This window comes from Eptatretus burgeri, chromosome 3 (assembly GCF_056783735.1).
Source record: "Eptatretus burgeri isolate ZD-2024b chromosome 3, Ebu_testis_v1, whole genome shotgun sequence".
Lineage (NCBI taxonomy): Eukaryota > Metazoa > Chordata > Myxini > Myxiniformes > Myxinidae > Eptatretus > Eptatretus burgeri.
The window spans coordinates 128,123,050-128,148,843 of record NC_140963.1 but is presented as its reverse complement, the minus strand read 5'-3'; the positions used below and the strand labels follow the sequence as shown (position 1 = coordinate 128,148,843).

The following is a 25,794-nucleotide window of genomic DNA, read 5'->3' as shown; positions in this document are numbered from 1 at the left end:
AGAGAGAGAGAGAGAGAGAGAGAGAGAGAGAGAGAGAGAGAGAGAGAGAGAGAGAGAGAGAGAGAGAGAGAGAGAGAGAGAGAGAGAGAGAGAGAGAGAGAGAGAGAGAGAGAGAGAGACACAGCCCGGAATCATGGTGAGACCCAATCCTTATTCCCTGTGTCGTAAGAGGCGACCAGGGTTGCGTCAGGTAGAGCATCCGGCGTAAAACCTGTGCCAAATCATTATGCGGATCATAACGGATGATCCGCTGTGGCGACCCCTAACGTGAGCAGCCGAAAGAAGAAGAACATGTATATATATATATATATATATATATATATATATATATATATATATATATATATATATATATATATATATGTATACTGAAACGCAAAAGAAACTTACCACCTTTTAAACTTTCAAATATCAACAATAACACTGCATGTAGTAAATGTGTGAACTTATTTGTGGACAATAGTGTCCTCACTGTCAGACAAAATGGTCACGGATGGTCACTTGAACCTTCAATGGTCACTTCATAGCACAGCTGTTAAACAGCCGTTTTGACTGTCAGTGATTAGCCAAGGGGTACGGGATGATTTTAATGAGCTGCACGTGATGTCTTGATATTGGCTTTAAAAAGGCCAGCGCAAAATGGGCATTTCAATCAATATGCCACGATTGTCAAGGGATCAACGGCAGTGTGCCTTGGGCATACTGCAAGGCGGATTGAGCTACCGTGAGGTGGAACGTCGCCTTGGCTGTTCACACCAGAATATATCGGCCCTGGTGGACAGAGACACCCTCCACAACTCTGCAGATGACAGACCTCGATCAGGGAGGCCAAGAGTCACCACTGCAAGGCAGGACAGGCAGATGGTCCTAAGTCAGATGGCTTCAGACATTGAGGACTGAGTGGGACAGAATCCAGCAGCAATCCATCCAAAGACTGGTAGGCAGTATGCGCCAACGATGCACTGCCTATATCCAAAACAATGGTGGCCACAAACGCGATTGAAAGGGGACTGACATTGCACCCTGTGCTGTTCTGTACTGTAGAACAAACTTATGAGATGGTGTATCTTGGTCAAAAACTTGACATGTCATCAATAAAATGCCAATGTTTCAATTAGCAATTGTTGGTTTGTTTTATTTTGAACTGTTACAATTTTATTACATTTCAAACAAGTGGTAAGTGTCTTTTGCGTTTCAATATATATATATATATATATATATATATATATATATATATATATATATATATATATATATATATATATATATATATATATATATATATATATATATATTTCCCCACAAGATTTATAATAATAGTTGTCATTTATATATGAAAATATATCCCTTAATATCTCATCTTGTTACACAACAATGTATTTATATTTTTCAGTCGTGTGCTTCATATAATCCCCACATTCCTTTTTACCACATAATGTAGAACAATTGTCTCTCCAAAAATTGTTTATATCTATTGAATTTAACTTGAATAAAATAAAAGTATTAGCATTGTTTCTGATGGAACAACGAGGGAGTTGAAAGTATGATTGACAAAGATAAATACAATTACAAGAAGAATGTCTCCCTGTTGTGTTGTAGCTGTCCATTACCATTTGGTTTCTCTCATTAACACAATCATCAAAGATAACGAGGTTCTTTTTTGATTGATCCAAATCTTGGGGAGAAGGAATATCATCCGTATTACCACTAAGAATACAACTTTTTGGTTTTGATTTCTTTTTACATCTCTGTGCATTCACAAAATAGTTGTATAATATCTTCAATGTTGAAATCATTTCGTTTGTTTTGAAGTTTAACTAAACCAATTATATCTTCTTTTTGAAGACCAGCATTAAAACCTTGTGCGAGTAGTTGATACTCAGGTTGAAAACTCGACTTTGTGAAAATTATTAAATTATCATCATCTAAAAAGTTGGGAGTAAGGAGCATCTTTAAAAGTAAGCAGGTTTTTCCACATCCACTTGAACCAACTATGAGACATCTTGATGAATTTGGAAGATTTTTATGGTGGTAAAATTTTATCTTATTTTCCCAAATGAGTAAAAAATCATTCATTTATATATTTGGAAAACAGGTTATTTAATTTATTATTGGCTTTTTTAGAAACTACATTTTAACCTAAGTTCAGGTTTAATTCCAAGATAATCCATTGTTTTATTTATACAATATCTTGTGTTGATATTTCCCTGAAAATGACAATCGTGAATAATATATGACAACAATCCTTTGAACATTTCTCGAATACGTTCAGTTTCTTCCCTTATAAGGAAAGGTGTGTTATCACCCTCATACTTTACATTCATTTCTCTGATCAATCTTGTCAAGTAATTCATTTTTGGTGTAAATCTAAAAGAATTATTTTCCTTTTTATATTTTTTATTATCATTAATTTGAAGATAATCACAGAATATACATTGTTTATAGGCTTTTGACTCTGTGTTTAATCCCCGTCTTACACACGCAGGACAATTCTCAAATTTGTCAGATGGAGAATCGGGGAATTCAAGAGGCTCAAAATCTATCATATTTATAAAGTAAAACTTACGTAAACTAAAATTCATCTTCGGTACTTTCACAATCATCTATAAAACTACTTTCATAACTGTCGTTTGAACACAAACTCTCGGTATCATAACTGTCATCACTCTCATAATCTTCAAAATCTTTAGTTGAATAATGACTCATATTTAATTAGTAGAAAAAACATTACCATCGATATCTATATACTTTTTTTCATTAACAGATTCAACGACTACATTTTTTATATTAAAGGTAATTTTAAAATGATCCTTAACTACTATTGAATGAAATGTCATTTCACCTGATATATTGACATCCTATATTTCATCAGGATTTACGTCTTTAGGGTTGTTGAAAAAAATACAAATTTCTCCTTGCATATTACAGATGGTCTTATCTTTTCTTTCTAAAGCTTCATCCATAAGGTTTTTATTTTTTTGATACTTTTTCTTGTTTCATTGCTTTTTATAGTTTTGAATATATTACCAGAAGGAGAGGAGAAACTTTTGTTGGAGATACTTTAATTGATGTTCTTCCAGATATACTAAAAGCCCTTCCACTGAAGGAAATTGAAGAACTCATATTATTCACCATAATTGTTTTTATCCAATAGTTGTTATATTTATCTTTGTTCAATATTACACCCTTGACATATTTCTCAGTATCTTTTACAAATGAAGAGGTTGATTGAAACTTGTCTTTTGTGTCTTGATACAATGTATTTATTAAGTGAAAAAGTTGGAGGATAAAATGGTTTTAAGCACAGATTCACCTATAAATTAAACGAAATTTTCATCAAGAACATTTTATTTTAAGCAAAGTTTTATTCTATAAATATGGTGAATACAATGTACTGCGATGTTTGTAATAACTAATATAAATGTTACAAAAACACCTTCAAACAAACAAACACACATTCAATCTTTTCAGACAAATATCTCCACTTGACCAAGAAACATATTTTTCGATGTGACAATGATATTCTTCAAAAATTTTTTTTTAATAAACACCTTCAATCGTGCAAACACAAGAACAATGAAGAAAGGGAAGCTAAATTCTCCATTGAAAACACTGATGGGGCATTTAAATTGCATATAAAAAGAAGATTGTTTCATTTTCAAGAACCTGGACCATCTTCAATCATGGAAGCTGTTGATATGGTGAAACAAAGTGTTGAAACTATAATTAAAAACACATTAAGTGAAATGAAAACATTTAAGTTGTATATGGGAGTAAAAATGAATATGGTAAGAGAAGGCGATGAAACTACCCCCTATCTGAGGACAAACCCTCACTTTATCTCATCATTTCAAGATTTTGTAAGATGTGATGTTTACGATGAATTCCAGAGACAATAACAAGATGTTGATAACACTCTTGTAGGTTGTGGATTTACTATTGCAAAAATAATCTTTTTAGATATTCACATCTTAAAATCAGATCCTCTTAAATTAACTAATACAAACATGGATTTTATATGGATTAACTAATACAAACAAAGTTCTGATATTAAAAATTTCAAACAACTATAAAAATGGTGAAACACACACTGATATTCTCTACTTTACTTCAAAGGAAAAATCACATTATGCTTTCATCAAAAATTTCTCAACATTAACCAAATCACAACTGTACAAGAGAAAATGTAAAACGTATCCTTGTAAGAGATGTCTCAACTCCTTTCACACAAAAGAACGATTAAATCAACATTCAAAATATTGTAGTAATCATAAATCAACCGTAATCAATTTTCCAAAGGCAGGTTCAAGCATGTCATTCAAAGATTTTAACAAATCTATAAAACATCCGTTTGTGATATATGCTGATTTTGAAAGTATCCTTGAAAAGATCGATACTGTTTCTCCAAATCCAAATAAATCATACACAAATAAATATCAAAAACATACTCCTTGTGGTTTCTGTTATAATATCAAATCATCTGTTGGTGATGAATGCAAGTTAAAACTTTATAGAGGAGAAGATTCCTCAGAGGGGTTTGTAAGATGATTGGAAAAAGACTGTATAAGACTAAGAGAAATAATGGTGAAAACCTATAAACCAATGTCATTAACAAAGGGAGAGAAAAAGGAATTTAGAAGAACAGTATCTGTCATATTTGTGAGGAGAAAATTGAGGGAGACGTCAAGGTAAGGGATCACTGTCATATTACTGGTAAATATAGAGGTCCAGCTCATTCCCGTTGTAATCTTAATTACAAGCCTCCAAATTTTATTCGTGTGTTTCTTCATAACAACGCTCACTATGATACACATCTATTTATAAATGAACTTTCAAAGACATCTGGAGATATTTCTGCCATTCCTAACACAGATGAAAATTACATCTCATTCACAAAAACAATTCATACATCCCTCATAACCCATATCAGATTTCTTGACACATACAAGTTTATGGCAAGTCCATTATCTAACTTTGTATCAAATATTAAAAACTTCCCGAATCTTAAATCACATTTCTCAAATCAAGAAGAGATTGATCTCTTATCACAAAAGGAAATATATCCGTATGACGATATGGATTCATTTGAGAAGTTTAAAGAAACAGAACTTCCTTCAAGGGAAAGTTTCTATGGAAAGTTAATTAAAACTCATGTTTCCGATAGAGATTATACACAAGCTAAAAAGGTTTGGGAGAAGTTTAATATAAAGACTCTTGGAGAATATCATGATTTGTATCTTAAAACTGATGTATTGTTATTGGTTGATGTGTTTGAAACTTTTAGAACAGTCTGTCAAAAATAAAAATTCTTTTGGATTAGACCACGTTCACTATTACACAGCCCCGGGCTTGTCTTGGAGTTCCATGTTAAAAATGACAAAACAAAATTTGGAATTAATCAGTGATACAGATATGCTTTTAATGATAGAGAAGGTTAAAAGAGGAGGAATATCTCAAGTATGTTCCAAGAGATATGCTGAAGCAAATAACAAATATCTTCCTGATTATAATAAGAATGAGGACAACAATTACCTGATGTATTATGATGCTAACAATTTGTATGGGTGGGCTATGTCTCAATATTTACCGAATGGAAAACTTAAATGGGTTAAAGAAAAACTTTATGAAAAAGTTTTACTTGACATTGTAATCTCCTCTCAAAAAGAATTGGATGAAGCTGAAGTTGGATATTATTTTGAGGTTGATTTAAAATATCCAGAAGAACTTCATAACAAACATAAAGACCAACCATATGCCCCTGATAAAGGAAGTCCAAGAAAAGAATGGTTAAGTGATTACCAACAGTCATTTAATATAAAAGGTAAATCTCCAGACAAAAACTAATTATAACATTAAATGATAAAGAAAGTTATGTTTTACATCAAAGGAACTTGAGACAATATTTATCTGCTGGGTTGAGAGTGAGAAAAATTCATCGAATTTTGAAATTTAAACAGTCATTGGTTAAAGAAATATATTGATTTTAACACAAAAAGGAGAACAGAAGCAAAAACAGCTTTTGAGAAGGACTTTTATAAACTAATGAATATTGCTGTATTTGGAAAGACTCTGGAAAATGTTAGGAAATGACAAAACATAAGACTTTCTACATCTTGGAAACAGGCTTCAAACTTAATTAGTAGACCAAGTTTTGAATGAGTGGAGGTGTTTTTAGAGAACTTTTGTGCTATTCATTTGAAAAAAGAGAGTATTGAAATGGATAAACCTATTTATATAGGAACATCAATTCTTGACTTGTCAAAGTCGTTAATGTATGACTATTACTATAGTAATTTAAAATTAAAGTATAAGGATAATGTGTCATTGTTATATATGGATAGAGATAGTTTTATATTAGAAATTAAGACAAGTGATGTATATGAGGATATGATTGATAATATTGATATATATATGAAAAAAGTAATTATAAGTCTGATAGTATGTTGTTTTCATGAAAGAATAAAAAGGTTATTGCTAAGTTTAAGGATGAGTTGGGTGGAAAAGTCTTGAGTGAATTTGTGGGTTTGAGATCAAAGTCTTATGCTTTTACGTATATTGATAATAATAATATTGAAAGGTGTGATCAGAAGCCAAAGGGAATAAAGAAAAATATAATCAAGGAAACAATAAACTTTAAACATTATTACAACTGTTTAACGTTAAAGAAGGAAGAGTACAGAAAAATGAATACAATAAGAACTTATAAACATCAATTATATACAGAAGAGATAAATAAGAAAGCATGAGGAGCTTTTGATGATAAAATATGTTTTAGAGAATGGAATCAAGAGTATCCCTTATGGTTATAAGTATAAGTGTTAGGGGGTGTCTTTTTACTGACTTATAAATGATAGAACCAAGCAAAAACCAAACCAAAGAGTGGAGATGTAATCAGCCTTGGTATTTAAATGGAAAACATAACGAATGTGAGAAATATCAAATTAGTCTTATTGAAGAAATAACTGGGGTAAAAGTAAATAAAACAAATAAGCAAATAAATTTAATTATAAATAAGTTGGGGGATGTCAAGAAAACAATTAATATCCTTGAATGGACTGAAAACTTTGATGGTTATAAATTGAACAATGGAAAAACAATTTACTACAATCACAAAATATGTGGATAAGGAGGTGGTCAAACAAGAACATTGAGAAGTTTATCATTTTATTTCTGCTCAACAAAGACACATAAACCAAGAATTAAGTTCTAAAATAATATTTGTGAATATACTCGATGGTGATGAATGTAATCAGAAAATTAATTTATTACCTCGAATAAAACATGGACAAATATTCATTGGATCACTCTGAGTGGAATGGAAATATAAAAGGAAATCAGTAAGTCTCAGTTTAACATGTGCTCAATGGGGCAGAGATCGGTCTCCTCTTTTGACTTGATGGGCCGAGAGTCAGAGGGGGCGGGGGGGGGGGGGGGGTGGGGGGGGGGAGAAAATCATTCTCCTATTTGGGGTTTTTGGACCTTGAGATTGTCTCAATTTCACATCAGCTTGTATGGGAGGGGGAGAAAATCATTCTCCTGTTTTAACTTAATGAGCCTTGAGTCAGAAAGGTTTCCCTATACATTTGTATGGGAGGGGGGGGGGGATCAGTCTCCTGTTTTGGGGTTTTCCAGGGTTAATTCAGAGAGTTTCCCCCTTTTCCCCATTCATTTGCATGGTTGCCTTAGAAACCCCATTTATTATATATATATATATATATATATATATATATATATATATATATATATATATATATATATATATATATATATATATATATATTGTTGCGGTATTCGCGCCCGCCGGCGTGCTGACGGCCACGTAACTCGAATCGCGGCACGTCGCCCACCGGACGGACAATCCAGTCGTGACCCTCTCGGACTAACGCCGGGAACCAGTCACGGGTGGACCTTTCGGTCTCACCGCGATCGAGCCAATCAGCCCCCGCGTGGGATAGGGTTGCTCGCCAAATTCGACCTACCTAAGTACCCACGCGGAGGGTAGACCGGGCGATCGCACCTCGCCGCAGGTCGACTTCGGACACGGGCCACTTAAGCGACCCGTTCCGTACTATCAGAATAACCGAGCGGTGTTATCGTCGACCTCGACGGTTCGATTAATTATCGGGCGTATTCAGCCCACTACCAACCCTTTACGTGAAGCAAGATGAGGATTCAATGGGAGAAATGACGAAGCGAAGCGGGAAACAGTTCAACACAAAAGCACATTTATTCGCGGCACACGGGAAGCACACATATACAATTCCACCAAATGCACACAGAAAAGACACAATGCAATTTACACAACAAGCAAATGTAAAAGTGAAAACACAATGCAGAGCTAATACCGACTACCGAGCACACGGCAACACTTATACAATTCTACCTCACAGACGGCGCCGACAACATATACCCAAAACCAAGGAAAAGAATACCCCCAAGAATGAGGCGGGCCTGAGGCTGAGACCGGGTCGCGCCTACCCGTCTGGTGATGAGACGCGGAGCGGCGATGGCGCCCCAACCCCGCGGGCCTCGTGGGCAGTGTCTGGTAGGGGGTGGGAAAGGGGCCCCCTTGGTCGCACTATCTCAGCGCGGGGGGAAACAGGAGGGGGTTGCTGATGCTCGGGGTATAGAGGATCTTTATTATCCCTGGTGTGCGTCTCCACCTCGGCCAGGTCGCGCTGTCGGCCTCCCTCGGGTGCAGCTCCCTGCACGACGCGAGCACCCCCTCGTCTGGTGTCGCCGCCTTTCCACAGCTCGTCCCCTCCGTTCCGACTCCAACGCACACGACGAGCAGCTCCACCGCCCGCGAAGTCTTGACCCTCTGCTTCCGACTCTCCTACTCTCCGCCTCTGGACTCTCCGACTCTCCACTCTCCGCCTCTGGACTCTCCGACTCTCCACTCTCCGCCTCTGGACTCTCCGACTCTCCACCCTCCTGACTGACGAACACGGTCCTTTTATCCCCCCGTAGCTTCGCCTTTGACCCCCTCCCTTTGAGCTTTCACCTCGCTCCCCATTGGCCCGAGAAAAAGTGGGCGTGAAGGCTTTTTGATCCACAAATTTGCATATATCGATCGTCCTGGAGGCGGGGCCAAATCGCCCCTCGCTCACCGATTGGACGGCAAAAAGTGGGCGTGTGTCGTTTTTGATCTGTTTTTGAAGCACAAAATCCGTGATTTTGTACACGCTGTTCGACGCGCGCCCTGCACGAGTCCAACACCGGTACCCACAGCGGGGCAAGAACGGTGGCGATGCTACGGTTGCGAGGTGTGACGTGAAGGTCGTGGCGGTTGTGGTGAAGCGGCGTTGTGGTTGGTGGTTGATGTTGTGGTTGTGGTGGTAATCATGGCGGTTGGTCCAAAATAAAGATAGTAAAAGAAAAACGGCTATCCTGAAGAGTCGCAGCACGCATAAATGACATGTATTCCCACTAGACAACGGGTTTGGGCCTAACTACACATGTACTTACCGAGATACCTCACCTAAGGGACCTGAATGGTGGTTTGCGAATTTGGTAACCACAACACTACCGGCTCCCTTTTTTACAGACTCGTCCCGAGTCGTCAAATTTTCGTGTGCCATCATGTGTAGTTTTCCCCTAGTACATTTTACCTACGGATCCCTGAGTGCGACATTCATGGTATTCGTGTCCCCAAAATAAATAACCTGAGGGCTGCGTAACTACCTAAACAAACTCACTCACACGGACGACTTAAATAAAATTGCCGGCGCTAAGACATACATGCCGGGGCGCACTCATATTTACAGTACATCTTAACCTTAACTTACAAATTTTACACTAAACCATGGCCCAGGATCACTGAACTCTGCAAAAGAAAAGCAGTTAGCAGGGAGCCAGGCTGCTCGCATGCAGTCTCTGGCTCAAAACAATGCAGGTGACAGGGAACGTGGCTGGCTGCTCACACGCAGTCCAAGGCCTTCCCTTTTTGAACTGAACGCAGTGAACCACAACGGTGCATGGGCTGCACAAACGTAGTCTCCGTGCCAGCTCAAGTGGCACACGCAATGAGCACAACGAATGAATGGATGAATGGATGGACGCAAAACACGGTGCACGGGCTGCCACTGCAGGCCCGTGTTGTAGCTGCCAACAGGGCAGTTCTCGCAGCTTGCAAACTGTTGCCTTGATCCTGGCGCACATGGAAATGAACAGGGGGGGGCAAAGCAAAAATTGAACGGGGCTGGTGAACATGGGCAGTGGGCATGGCATGGCAAAGGTGAGCAGGCAAACACAGCCCGCAGAAGAAGGCCGCTGCAGGCAAACACAGCCGGCAGACGAACTGGCCGGCACAGGCCTTGAAGAAAAAACAGCCAGCCGGCAGATGAAGTGGGCCGGCACAGGCCCTGCAGCACAGCAGCTGCAGACGATCCAGCCGGCACAGACCTTGCAGCAAAACAACAGCTGCCGATGAAGTTGGCCAGCACAGGCCTTGCAGCACACAGCCAGCAGATGAAGCTGGCCAGCTTTTGCCGTCAGTGGAAGTTGGTGGAGGGAGTGCGGTGGTGCTGGCCACTTGGAAGGCGGGCTCGGACCTACCTACCTGTCTCCCTCCCAACTATCGCCTTTGCCTGTCACTGTCTATACCCACTCCCTTAATTTGTCAAACCCCAATTTAGCCCCAACTTAATTTTTTTTGTTGTTTTTATTTTTACTCCCCCACTATAAATCGTCCCCTAACCCCCTTTATCGTCCTTGTTCGGCTAACCTATCCTGTCACCTAGCCTACTCCCAACCCCTTCGTTCCCTTCCCGGAGGGGAACAAGGGAGAGCTTGCGTCCTGTGTCGAGGCCCAATTCAAGCCTCAGAATGGCCTCCCCAGAGTTCGGCGATCTATAACCAAAGTGGGTCCAGCGGCCCACAACGACAGCGAGGGGATGGATGGTGCGGAGGGGTACATCTCCTAATCTACCCTAACCATTTAACTGTTAAACTACCCCGGGGCTTTCAACAAGCGCCTCTCGCTTAAACTATTGGTTCTAACAACCCAGATTCCCGTCGCCTGTGTTGGTGTCCTCACAATTTCGGGCCTCGCCCCCCAATTTTCTCTCCGTGCCCTCACACGGTCTCCTGGCTGGGACACGTGGCTCCCTTTGGCAGGCACGACCCTCTGCCGAATCTCCCGCTATGGCACCCCCGGGCACTACACTGCCTCCGAGCCTACCAGCTCCCTAACACCGGGGAGTGCCCCCATGGCACCTCCCCTGAAACGCACACGTGGCAGGCCGGCCTCCCGGGCCCCTTTCCGAGGGTCACCCGTGCCCACAACACTGCCCACGCGGCTAATGGCGCCCCGGGCCCCCGCACCAAGCAGGCGCACCCGTGCCCACTACTCTATCCCGGCCCCCATGGGCCCATGGCCTACCGCGGCCGACTAGCCTGGTGCCCGGGGTACCCACTCAGCGATACTCACCTTTCGCAGCCACGCTCCCAAGCCCGTCAACAGGGCTCCTGCACCCCTCCAAATGGGTCTCGAGCCTACTTTCCCACCAACAACAAAACGACCTCCATTTTTCAATTTGACTAACCCAGCTAACTCAATCTACACTGACCCCGGGGTCCCTTGGGCGGGAGTCACTCCTCCCCCCAATCACTCATCGCACCATGCATTCCCCATTCGCTCCACTCACACAGACCCGCTGGCCTCACTCACTCACCATGTACTCACCTCACAACTCTCCAACTCTTCAACACACTCACCGCTGAACTCTGCCATCCTTCTAACTACCTCCCCTAACTAACTCGTGCTCCCACGTCGTCCCTTAAACTAGTAGCACGTTCCTTTTAACACTACGTAGCTAAACTACGTCCCCGCTACACATTCACAAGTCTGTCACTGTCTTCAAATAAATCATTTTATTTCCCAACCTAAAGCTCACTAAATCCCTCTACCTAATCCATTCCACGGACTCCATGAGGACTTACCCCTGCCCCATGAAGTCGGTCTAACTAAGCTAACCCTTCCCCCTAACTAGTTTCCATCCTGTGCCCCGGTGAGGGGGGTCTCCACCCCTTGCCCAGGAATCCTGTGCACCCGAAAGTGAGGCTTGCTTCTTTTTTTTTTTTTTTTTTTCTTCCCATGCGCAGCACCAGCGCGGCGACTCGCGCACTTTGCACTTTGCAACTGCCCGTGACGTCATGCAGCTGCACGTGTTCCTCGTCCCTCCTTGGACGGGACCATCCGGCAGAGATACCCCTCCTGCCGGATTCCAACCCCACGTGCAGCCATGACGTCACCGTGCGCATAAAAAAAACAAGCCCCACGTCTCGAGGGGTTCCCCACGCGAACACATGTGCTTTGCCCGTTGGAGCTTCACACACACGATCGCGTGGAGAACCCGTCCGGTCCAAATCCGTTTACCTGCCTAAACTTTGTCCGTCCGCGGGATCGGCAAATCCACCGCGTGCGTTTCCGGACCGGGACTTCACTCTCGCAAGCGAGCACGTGGTGGTCTCGTGCGTTGCACAGCACGGACCGCGTGCTCACTGCTGGGTGAACCCGGCACGGTCCCCGAAACAACTACAGCCGCTACCCGGCTTTCTCTCCTCTGTCGCCGTCTCAGTCTCCATTCCACACACGCATACCTGCGTGTTACGACGCACACAGTCCACTCCATCACATTCACACCGGGAGATGCGGCTGCGTGCTCCCGCATGCCAACCGACATCTCCCTCTCATACCGCTCTCTCACACACACGGTCTCCCTTGCACACAGCGACCTTGCACACGGCCGTTCACTCACGCGTGCGGGGGCACTCACCCGCGGTGCCTCACTCGCACTCCGTGCCTCATCCACACACGCGGGGGAACTCAACCGCGGTGCCTCATCCACACACCGTGCCTCACTCATACACGCGGGGGCACTCAACCGCTGTGCCTCATCCACACACCGTGCCTCACTCATACACGCGGGGGCACTCAACCGCTGTGCCTCATCCACACACCGTGCCTCACTCACACACGCGGGGGAACACACCCGCGGTGCCTCACTCACACACACGGCGACACTCATACACGGTTCCTCATCCACACACGCGGGGGCACTCAACCGCGGTGTCTCATCCATACTCCGTGCCTCACTCACACACGGTTCCTCATCCACACACGGCGTGCTGGGAAGCACGCACTCTGGCACCATCGCCACCACACCACTCACACACGGGGTCGCTTCCACACACGGGGACGCACTCACACCTTGCACCACACACACAGGGACAACCACACTGGGGATTTGTGTCCCCGCAAGGGTCTCCGGGGCCTCTATACCCCCCAAGCTTTCCGTGCACCCGTCCACAGCACTCGTCCCCTCAACCTCGCAAAGCACGACCGAACTCACCTGGTCGTGACTCACCTCAAGGGGGCATACTCCCTCCCCTCGTTCCTGGAGGAGGCCATCCAGGTGCTCGCACTGGGTCTCTACCCAGTCCGCCAGCTCACCCCCATTATCCTCCACTACCTCCGTGTGTGTGTGTGCGTCACTTACCCCGTCTTCCTCGTGTAGTCTTCCCTCTATCGTTCCCATCTCCCGTGTCTCTGCCAACTCTTCACCCTTTACCTCTCTTGTCTCAACTATTATTTCCGTTGTCGTCATTTCGTGTCTCGTCTCACACGTTTTGGTCTCCCCATTTAATTTTTCCCTTTTGGTCACCGTCGATTCCTCTGTCACGACCCTCGCCCAACACGCCCCCCGAATTATTTTTTCACCCGCCTCCACCGCGGGCCTGTCAGCTGTTGCACCCCCTTCCAGCTCGTTTGCTCCCACACGTGGAGTCGCCATTCCCAGCTCCCTGGTCACGGCCTTCATGCCCGCCTGCAGGCATCGGCCCATGTTCTGCGTCTCACCCCGCAGCTCTTTTATTTCTTCCTTCATGTTTGCTTCCATTCCGTTTATTTGTTGTGTATTCGCATCCATCGTTTTCACTTCATTCATTTGCTTGTTCATGTCTTTCATTTCGTTTTTTATTTCATTTGTCATTGCCGCCAGCATGGCGCATAGCTGGGCCACGTCGGGTGCGCTTGAGTGAGCCGTTTCGGCAGGGGTTGGGGAAGGGTCTTGGTGGAGAGGGGGGGGAGGTGTCATACACCGCGGCCGCTGCCGCACCCACCTCGGGCCCTGGGTTCAGTTGGGCGAGTCCGTGTTCCTGCACAATCAACATTTCCTGCTCGGGGATTCCATCCTGGACCATGGATTCTACATTACTACACATATACATTTCTAATACCGCCGGCTCCCGCTCGCCTTGAGACGCCATCTTGCTTCTCGTGAAGGGTTAATTTGCTCGCTCGTAATTTGGAGGGAATCGGGGGTCGCTTCTTTCACCCCTGGACCGATTCCCGTGAATTTAGCCGGAGACAGGAGAGCCTGTTTTCCTGTTCTCCGATACCAGTGCCGCGAGGAGGGCGATGAATTTGTATCACACGACCTGACACCAGTGTTGCGGATTCGCGCCCGCCGGCGTGCTGACGGCCACGTAACTCGAATCGCGGCACGTCGCCCACCGGACGGACAATCCAGTCGTGACCCTCTCGGACTAACGCCGGGAACCAGTCACGGGTGGACCTTTCGGTCTCACCGCGATCGAGCCAATCAGCCCCCGCGTGGGATAGGGTTGCTCGCCAAATTCGACCTACCTAAGTACCCACGCGGAGGGTAGACCGGGCGATCGCACCTCGCCGCAGGTCGACTTCGGACACGGGCCACTTAAGCGACCCGTTCCGTACTATCAGAATAACCGAGCGGTGTTATCGTCGACCTCGACGGTTCGATTAATTATCGGGCGTATTCAGCCCACTACCAACCCTTTACGTGAAGCAAGATGAGGATTCAATGGGAGAAATGACGAAGCGAAGCGGGAAACAGTTCAACACAAAAGCACATTTATTCGCGGCACACGGGAAGCACACATATACAATTCCACCAAATGCACACAGAAAAGACACAATGCAATTTACACAACCAGCAAATGTAAAAGTGAAAACACAATGCAGAGCTAATACCGACTACCGAGCACACGGCAACACTTATACAATTCTACTTCACAGACGGCGCCGACAACACATTCCCAAAACCAAGGAAAAGAATACCCTCAAGGATGAGGCGGGCCTGAGGCCGAGACCGGGTCGCGCCTACCCGTCTGGTGATGAGACGCGGAGCGGCGATGGCGCCCCAACCCCGCGGGCCTCGCGGGCAGTGTCTGGTAGGGGGTGGGAAAGGGGCCCCCTTGGTCGCACTATCTCAGCGCGGGGGGAAACAGGAGGGGGTTGCTGATGCTCGGGGTATAGAGGATCTTTATTATCCCTGGTGTGCGTCTCCACCTCGGCCAGGTCGCGCTGTCGGCCTCCCTCGGGTGCAGCTCCCTGCACGACGCGAGCACCCCCTCGTCTGGTGTCGCCGCCTTTCCACAGCTCGTCCCCTCCGTTCCGACTCCAACGCACATGACGAGCAACTCCAACGCACACGACGAGCAACTCCACCGCCCGCGAAGTCTTGACCCTCCGCTTCCGACTCTCCTACTCTCCGCCTCTGGACTCTCCGACTCTCCACTCCTGACTGACGAACACGGTCCTTTTATCCCCCCGTAGCTTCGCCTTTGACCCCCTCCCTTTGACCTTTCACCTCGCTCCCCATTGGCCCGAGAAAAAGTGGGCGTGAAGGCTTTTTGATCCACAAATTTGCATATATCGATCGTCCTGGAGGCGGGGCCAAATCGCCCCTCGCTCACCGATTGGACGGCAAAAAGTGGGCGTGTGTCGTTTTTGATCCGTTTTTGAAGCACAAAATCCGTGATTTTGTACACGCTGTTCGACGCACGCCCTGCACGAGTCCAACACCGGTACCCACAGTGGGGCAAGAACGGTGGCGATGCTACGGTTGCGAGGTGTGACGTGAAGGTCGTGGCGGTTGTGGTGAAGCGGTGGTTGTGGTTGTTGGTTGATGTTGTGGTTGTGGTGGTAATCATGGCGGTTGGTCCAAAATAAAGATAGTAAAAGAAAAACGGCTATCCTGAAGAGTCGCAGCACGCATAAATGACATGTATTCCCACTAGACAACGGGTTTGGGCCTAACTACACATGTACTTACCGAGATACCTCACCTAAGGGACCTGAATGGTGGTTTGCGAATTTGGTAACCACAACAATATATACAAGCCGGTAGGCGACATGGGTGGTTGCAATATAATTGGATACTAGTCATACAGTTTTTGACAGATTGGGCTGAAAATTTTTGACAAAGAGGTTGATTATAGTGTGCATAAAAGCGAAGAAGCCGATTTTTGATTTTAGTAAAAAAACAATTTTTCGGATTTTTTCAAAAATTTCAAGGTCCCGTTACGAGGCAACGGTGGCGTCGATAGCAACGGTGCTCAAAAGCATACAACTAGATCTTGGTATGAACCTACCAGTCAAGTTTAATCAAAATCGGTTGACTCCTCTGGCCTCCAGAGTTGTCCATTACATACAAACAAACAGACATACGGAAAACCTGAGAATAACGGTAGTTTGGCGACCACCCAAAAAACCTGAGAGTAACGGTAGTCTAGCAACCACCCAATATAGTATATATATATATATATATATATATATATATATATATATATATATATATATATATATATATAATCACAACATCCAGTCACATTTCTCACCTGTAATTTGAGGAAATAACCCATCAGCTCTCGCTTGATATGCCTGGTTTTGGCTTCATGGTTGGGGTGGCGGGCTTTGGATCCTCGGGCCTGAGTTCAAAACTCGGCCTATCATCCTTCCGAGGTCGACAAAATGAGTGCCAGCATGCTGGTATACTGTGTCGGAGTGGCGACCCATCCAGGATTGTGCCCAGTCGCTAAGGAGATTGCTTAAGCAGCACCAACGCTCTGCACAGAGTATGGTCCCAATCTCTTCCCCTCGCTTGATCAATTACCCAAAGTGGCGAGGATTTTCAACTAATTTAACTCCCATGCTCTTCTCAGGGTAAGTGATGAGGTGATAGCTGATTGGTTATTCCCTCTAGGTACGGGTGAGAAACGTGATTTATTTGGTGTTGTTGTGCTCTTTGCATTCCATGTGGACATGGTACATGCTTGGGAGCCTCGGTGGTGTTGTGCAGGAAACCCACCCATTCCCCCCTTAACCCACCCCCCCCCCCCACCACCAGGAAATTCACCTCCACCTCTACTGGTTCATCCCACATAATTTTTTGTAATTGTGTCATGCAAGTGACATCATCTTCCTGAATCTATTGTCTCAATGATTTTCCCTTCCAGAACATCCAATCATGTCTCATGGAATAAGGAGTCATCATTCCCATGGATTCCCCATTTTTTTGTCTGTCCAATATTTCACCGAAGCTTATCGTGTTTTACAATGGGGCCAAATGTGTAACAGAACATTTAAAGATATTATCAGTGACAGTAAATATTATGTTGAAAACAGAGACTCGACAGCATTTCCTCGTGATCACTTTTCCTGCTTTATTCCAGGCACCCATTGCCAGCGTTTTCGCAGGCATGTGGACCAATTGGGCAACATGGTACAACATAAATTGGCTGGTGGTCGCTGGACGGCACGTTTCGATTTTGTCAACTACGGATGCTACTGTGGCCTCGGAGGATATGGACAACCACTGGATGAAATTGACCGGTATTAACTGATGATACTATTTTCTTGGACATTTGATTTTACGCCTAACTAACAATAGCAGTTCTGACTTGAACAACAGTGAAATATTTGCTTGATGCAAATCCCCCAAAAATAGGTTCTGTTGTAGAACTTGCAACCTTTGAACATGGAGTGGCATTATTTGGTTCTCTGTTACAGATGCTGTCAAATTCACGATCAATGTTACAACATGAATACGATGAATACTTCATGCAGATGGTACCACTCTCCAGTTTTGACCACGTACACCTGGCGTTTTGATTCCAGAAATAATATAGTTTGTGGTGTGTGTGGCTTATTTGCATATTTTTGCAACATCTTCTTTTACCATCATCAAATTTCTGATCGGTCAAAAACAATCAAATTCTTGCTCAAATACTGATGTGCAACACATAGATTATTAATTTAAAGTTCATTAAAAGCTAAACGATGTAAATTGGTGAATTCATAGTTTGCTTGTTGTGATGTATCATGTTCTGCAGGAGATCAACCTCATACTTGCTTGCGGGAGATTTGTGACTGCGACAAAACGGTAGTGGAGTGCATCATGGGAAAAGAATACCATGCCAATTTGAAGAATATCGACCGCATCCGTGACTGTCTACTTTTTCGTCTATTTTGATCTTCTTTCACATGTTTTGCTGTGTGCACCTGCTGCTTGCTGTTGGGAATATAAACATGGAAATACTTAAAATCACATTCAGATGAAACACTGCACTCTACTTACAAGTTATTCACTTACCTCGACTGCTTTGGAGGATCAAAATTGTAAACCCAAAAAATTAAGGAACAGCGCAACTGAATCGAGATAGTATAGATATATTGTTATGGATTTGGCGGCACTTAACAGCACCGCCGTCTCAGGGGTTATAACGCCGGCTAGTTTGGCACAGGTCTCGGGTTATGCACCTCAGATCACGATACCAAAGTACACCTGGGCCGTACCAGTTGGGGATATAGACCCCGGCTACAGACTGGGTTTGATCAGAAACTGAGCGAAGTCTGCCAGTCCGTAACCAGGATGGTTTTAAATACAAATCGAGCGATTGTTCCTCAGCGCGGCACGAATAAATTCAAGGCGGCAAATGTTGTATAAATCAACCAGATTTATTGGGGACAGATCGGGGAGCACGACACAAGCAAAGCATTCACGATAACATTATCGTTCATCTATAACCCACTCTTAACTCGGGAGCTACGGATACGGGTTTTGAAGGGAGCCCAAGCAAAATAAACCTTAGGCCTGGACAACATGCAGACAAGACACGGAGTACTTGGTGGCGCCTCATGGACGAGAGAAAGTGTCGAAGGCACGAATGCAGCTCGTGACAAGCCGATGGTGTCGGATTCGAGCGCCCAGCTCGAGCATGGCAATGCTCAAGCATGGTATCGAGCAATCAATGCAGCATGGCAAGATGGCACTCATACTCCTATCGGCACCGCTAACGCATGCCGCGTGGCAAGATGGCGGCGACGACGTCCTTTTGTCGGCACCGCTCACGCACCAGCCTCGGCGTGTCCAGCCCCTGTAAGGTGGACGGCACAGGAGAGAAAGATCTACGGTGTGTTCCAGCTGGTTTCTCACAATGTCCAGTATGTGAATCCAGGCCTGGCCTGTACACCAGACTAGGCCTAATCTGGGTGTTGGACTCAGCAGGTGGATCGATGGGATGAAAAGACGTCGTCGACCTGTGCAGGGAGTAAGCAGTCAGAGGCTCTGTGGTTGGATTCAGGATGAACCTGTGGATGACCTGCAGGCTGGATCCATGGCCGAGGAGGAACAGCCGGCCAAGCCACTCCTCATAACGCAGATCCCAAACAGACAAAGCAGTTCCTTCCTTGCCTTTCGGGGCGGGCCTTTTCGACCACCCCAGGGACACGTGATTGATCCATTGTTCGAGTTTGCAGCAGTTCTCCGCCAATGGGTTGCTGGCACGTCTTGCTGACTGATTCTGTCAGGGTGCTGGGTGTCAGGGTGCTGAGTGTCAGGGTGCTGGGTGTCAGGGTGCTGGGTCAAAGGGCGGAGGAGCTCCTTGTGAGCCAACGGCCATCCATATCTAGTGCCCAACTGTGTCTGCAGACGTCCTCCTGCAGTTGGGTTACTTCTTATTAGGAGGTTGGTGGCAGGATTTGCACTCCAGCCACCGTAAAACCCTTCATTCCGCAAAACGTAAAAACGCAAAAAAATCTGAAAACCCACTCCGTGGGAGTACCTCCTGTGCAGCTTCCCTTCGCAGGGCAGCTCACCGGATGACGGGATTGGGGCAAAGCCTTCGGGACCCCCAATCTTTGATCGGAGGGAAACCACGGGGTAACATCCCTGGGTCAGATTGCGGGAGAGTGTGTCGGAGTGGTGCTGAGGTGTCGTCCACCAGACAGTGGTCTCCTTGGGTTAACCTGAGGCGGTCCCTTCGGGTGGGTGCCTGGAATGTCCTATCCCTAAGAGAGGATGATCACCTGTCTCTGTTATCATCTGAGCTCAAGCGTTTGGACATCGGGATTGCAGCTCTCTCTGAGGTTCGGAGACCGGATTGCGGCGAGATCATGGTGGGTGGTTACACCTACTATTGGTCTGGTCGCTCTGATGGTTACCATACCCAAGGAATTGCTGTAGCTGTGTCCAATAAGCTGACCCCAATGATAACTGAGGTAACACCGGTCAACGAGCGTATTATGAGATTAAGGATTCGTCACTCCTTAGGTGTCATTTCCCTGGTCTCTGTTTATGCTCCGACTGAGGCGAGTGATCTCACCGTGAAGGATGCATTCTACGCCACACTCGAGTCTGTGGTTGATCAGTGCCCCAGACGAGATACACTTCTAGTCTTGGGGGATTTCAATGCATCGACTGGAACTGATAGGGATGGTTATGAGGTGTGTGTTGGTCCCCATGGGTCAGGAACTATGAACCAGAATAGCACTAAGTTCCTTGACTTTGCAAGAAGTCATGGACTTAGGGTGGCTGGTTCATGGTTTCAGCGCCCACAAGCTCATCGCTGGACTTGGTATTCCAACGCTGGCGGTGTGGCAAAGGAGATTGACCATGTCCTCATTGACGGTCGTTGGAGGATGATCCAGAACTGCAGGGTCTACCAGAGTGCTCAGTTCCTCAATACTGACCACAGGCTTGTTGTAGCAACTCTAAAGCTGCACCTTAAATCCTGGAGAATGGTACCATCCCAGCCTAGGCTGGATGTTGCCAAGCTCAGGGATGAGAGAGTAGCTGAGGAGTTTTCGAACAGGCTGAGTGGACACTTGGGGGGTCTGGGTGCTTTGGGGGGTCCTGAAGAGTTGTGGAGCGCCTTCAAGACCACCGTCCTTGATGTTGCCGGTGGATGTCTTGGAACTCACCGCAGGGCAAAGAAGAATTTTGTCTCTCGAGGAACACTGGATACCATTGATCAGAGTCGCAGGGCCAGGCTGAATGGCAGAGCTGAGCTGTTCAGGGAGCTGAGGCGTAAAACTGTACGTGCACTGAGGGTGGACAAGGAGGCCTATGTGTGAGGAATCTGTGAGGGGGTAGAGCATCACCTGTGGACAGGTGATTCTCGTCCCGCTTACAGGGGAATTCGCGCATTACGTTCATCCAAGCCCATCCCTCGGAGCACTGCAGTTCGAGCAGAGAGTGGTAGGCTCTTGACAGAGGAGCCTGAAGTGAAGGCCCGCTGGGCCGGTTACTTTGAGCGGTTGTACCAGGCTGATCCCCCAGCTGTCGAGTTGGACGTCAAGGGTGTTACAATCCCTGTTGCTGACCCTCAAATCAACTGTGGTCCACCTTCGCTTGTGGAAACACGGGCTGCGGTGAACCAGTTGAAACGGGGCAAAGCTCCAGGGATCTGTGGCATCCATGCTGAACTTCTCAAGGCTGGTGGAAATGCTGCACTCGTGTCGTTGCATGCAGTTTTGTGCTCTGCCTGGAACACAGGCATCATCCCAACTGACTGGAAGAGGGGCCTTGTTGTCCCTCTCTGGAAAGGGAAGGGTGATCGCCAAGACTGCAACAACTACCGAGGGGTGACGCTGCTCTCAGTGCCGGGCAAGGTCTTTGCTCGGATAATTCTTGATAGGGTTCGCCACCATCTGCTTGAGCACCAGCGTCCAGAGCAGTCAGGCTTTACACCAAAGAGGTCAACGATTGACCGTATCCTTGCACTTCGTGTCCTCACCGAACGCAGACGAGAGTTTCGGCAGGGGCTGCTTGCAGCCTATGTTGATCTCTGTAAAGCGTTCGATTCAGTGAATCGGGATGTCCTCTGGAGGATTCTTGGTCTTCGTGGGGTGCCACCAAGACTGATCGATCTGATGTCTGAACTCTACTCTGGTACTGAGAGTGCTGTGAAGTGCGGTGGTACCACCTCTGACTTATTTCCTGTTGTTACTGGAGTTCGTCAGGGATGTGTACTTGCCCCCACACTTTTCAGCACTTGTATGGACTGGATTTTAGGGAGGATGTCGGAGAGATCAAGTTGCGGTGCATCGGTTGGGAATGTCAAGATCTCGGACCTTGATTTTGCAGACGATGCAGTCATCTTTGCGGAGACTTTAGACATCCTTTTGGGGGCCCTCGAGGTGCTGAATGAGGAGTCGGAGCCGCTGGGGTTACGGGTTTCTTGGGTCAAAACTAAGATCCAGGCTTTCGGTGACATCTTGGATGCTGCTGTCCTGTCTGTGTCTGTTTGTGGTGAGGATGTTGAGGTCGTGGAGAGATTCACTTACCTTGGCAGTGATATTCATGTCTCTGCTGGCTGCGAGTCAGAGGTCAATAGACGTCTGGGTCGGGCCTGGGGAGTCATGGATTCACTGGATCATGGGGTGTGGCGCTGCCGGTACCTGTGCGGGAGGACGAAAGTCCGAGTCTTCAGGTCCTTGGTACTTCCAGTCTTGCTCTATGGGTGCGAGACTTGGACTCTGACCAAGGATCTGAGACGGAGACTTAATTCCTTTGGTACCAGGTCTCTTCGGAGAATCCTTGGCTATCGCTGGTCGGATTTTGTGTCCAACGAGCGGTTGCTGAGAGAGACTCGGATGAGATTTGTTACCTGCATAGTCCGTGAGCGTCAGTTGCGGCTGTATGGACATGTGGCTCGTTTTCCTGACGCTGATCCTGCTTACCAGATTCTCTCAGCGAGGGTGTCTCATGTGTGGAGGAGGCCAGTGGGCCGACCACGTGCCTCATGGTTGCAGCAGGTTGACCATCATCTCAAGGAGATGGGGATGGGCCTGGCATCTGCCTGGGGGATGGCCAGACGGAGGCTCCTGGAGTACTGGCGGAAAGTGGACGCAGCGACGTGCTGTTCTGGCACGTGCTCCCATACCTGACCTGACCTGGGTGGGGGCTGGTTAGGAGGGGGGAAGGAAGAAGAAGACTCCTCTCGGTATACCACCACTTTATGAACAATGGACCGCCTGCTACACCTTCCGACACACATGTAACATCCGATTACCAAACAACCTGGCTAAACATGCATTTAAGGGGGGATCTGGGCTAATCCTATATTTAATAACCCATTAAGGGCCCATTTCCGCAACAATATTACCTTTGGGTGCCTCTCATGGAGGAGCTCATTTCTCCCTGGTTTTTCAAGTTTATTTATAAGTTTCATGTTAATGCTTTTAATTTCATTCCACCTCTGAAACATCCTCATACAACCTTTTGCCATTGTGAAGACTATTCTTTCATAACCACATACTCTGTAATTAGAGTCAATAAGGCACACAGTCAAAGTTTTTGGGCTTGATGAGCCATCACACAGCAGAGTCCAGGGCACCTGTCAGGTATACATTGAATGACATTTCAGTTTGTTAGTTATGAATGATAGTTTGGATGAAGCTTTAGAGGATTTGTGAAAGCATATAAAAATGCTCACGCATGGGCATGTTAAAGCAATTTGATTACAATATCACAAAGCAGTTTGATTGATCCAACTGATTTACAGGAGTCATATGTCCATGTCATACATGCATGCCTGGTTGTTTGTTGGAGCTTGTAATTTGCTGTTCTCATACACACACACACAAAGTTATTGCCTCTAATTGGCTTACTGCCTTGCGCACTGCTTAAACATGACCACTTGTCAGCTTTTAAAAGATAGTGTTGTTTTATTGCTTTTGATTTCATTGAACAGTTGGGTGAGACGAATGGTGTTAGGAGTGGGATGTCAACTAGTGTCAGGAGTTGTGTTCGGTGTGTCTATGAACACAGACCGTCTAAGCTGGATGGTTTAAGACCTCCATGGATATCAAAATTATCTAATTAATTTACTGCATTCTATGACTATTACGCTTCCCCCCAAGGATCGTTCCAACAAAAGCCAAACCTTCCGGTGAAACGTGTGGGAGGCAAAAGGGGGGAAAATGTTTCTTGTAATTAAAATGTGATTTTTGGATTACTGCCTTAAGAAGATGTGGAACACGAACTTATCTCATGATCACAGATGGTGATGAAGAAGATTCTACAACAGCTTTAGCGGTTCCACCTCAGACTCTGCAACCTCCAAATGGAGAGCTGAACACAGAACAGGCTCCTCCCACCTCGACCTTTGGGAGATGATGATGCGTCAGTTGAGAACGTCCAATCAAAATGTGACAAATAATACCAGGGGTAAGGAAGCACAAATCAATATAAATATACGGCAAAGTTCTTGTGGTTGACAGACACAGATAGGGGATGATGGAACGTGCAATCTTATATCCAACTAGAACGGCACTCGGTAGAGCGCATGCAGTACCTCCTCCCAGCTAAAAAGTTCATGTTCTGTATCCCAATGATTAGCCGGATCTGAAGCTGCACCTTAACCAAAATCGAACCAATTCATTCTTGGCAGACACCCAACCTGTCCACTAATTTTCATCAGAATCCCTCCATAACTTTTTGAGATATCATGCTATATATTGTTTTGTCCCTATCATTCAATGGTGAAGAATCGCTGAACAAACTTTTTTTTAAAGTCTCCTATCTGGATCTGGATTTCCACCAAAATTGAATCAATTAGTCATTGACAGACACCCAAACTGTCCACTAAGTTTTGTCCAAACCCGTCCATAACTTTACGAGATATCGTGCCATATATCATTTTGGCCTTGTCTCTCAATGGTGAAGAATCACTTCAAAAATTCTGCAATCCAGTTTCAGATCCAGATCTTCACTGAAGAAAGATGTCGTGCATAGCACAATACTTGTGAAATCTAAATAAGCAATCGTTGTTATGGGAACAGCAATTTGATAATTTGGAATCAAGTGTGCAATAATTTGACCTATCAAGCGTGCATAACAAATTTGGTTGATACATTTTCTAATTGCTGCTGTACTGGTGATTTACATGTTTTTGAAGGGATTGACCTTGATATTTGACTAATTTTGACAAGATTTTATACACATGCACAACATATGCATACAAATAAGTTGTGTAAGTTTCAATCTGATATCTTGAATAATTCCTGAGGGTTGGCAATAATAAAATCAAACAGGAAGGGCACTCTTTGACATCGTGACATCGCCAGATATGCCTCCACCAACATTAGTATATCATTACGCATACTTGTACCAAGTTTCATTTAAATCCCTGAATGCAGATTGAAAATATTAAATAATTCTAGCTTCCAGACTATGCATCCAATCAGGTTGAAATTTAAAACATATTCTGCATGAATACTAGATCATCATTGTGACATTTCACATCGATTGATGGAGCAGTTCAAGAGAAATAATTTTAAAAAGATTTTCATTCAATCCAATATGGCTGCCAAACCACATGACCGATGACATCATTAACCCCTACCCCCCCCCCTACAATTTAGCCCCAGATGACCCTCAAAATTTTTCATACTGATCAGCTAAAGTGTCCGACGTATGCAATTATGACGTAACGAAGCCACCTACGACATCATCAAAAAAAATTCACACGTTTCCCATTAGGAGTAGTTGCCATGTGCCAAATTTCAATTTTTTTCCATGTTGCAGTTTCGGAGATACAGAGATCGAAAGTTTTTGCTTTTTTCCAACATGACTACCACACCACGTGACCTATGATTTCAAAATTCTCATTAAAACATTCTACATGAGTAGTCGGACCTATGGTGAAAATTTTGTGTCAATCGGATAAGCCATTGCAGAGAAA

General features: G+C 45.3%; 1 protein-coding gene across 3 annotated transcripts in view; it reads left to right on the top strand.

The window, feature by feature from the left end:
- Window positions 1-23,764, top strand: part of LOC147030946 (acidic phospholipase A2 4-like) — a 45,194-nt gene extending 21,430 nt beyond the window's left edge. For all 3 annotated transcript variants that reach the window (XM_085875540.1, XM_085875541.1, XM_085875542.1), the window contains 3 exons: window positions 17,500-17,659; window positions 17,837-17,961; window positions 18,160-23,764. In XM_085875540.1, coding sequence (XP_085731666.1) covers window positions 17,500-17,659; window positions 17,837-17,961; window positions 18,160-18,299 — 425 coding nt within the window. In that variant the 3' untranslated portion in view covers window positions 18,300-23,764. The remainder of the gene's footprint in view (window positions 1-17,499; window positions 17,660-17,836; window positions 17,962-18,159) is intronic.
- The last annotated feature ends 2,030 nt before the right edge of the window (window positions 23,765-25,794 follow it).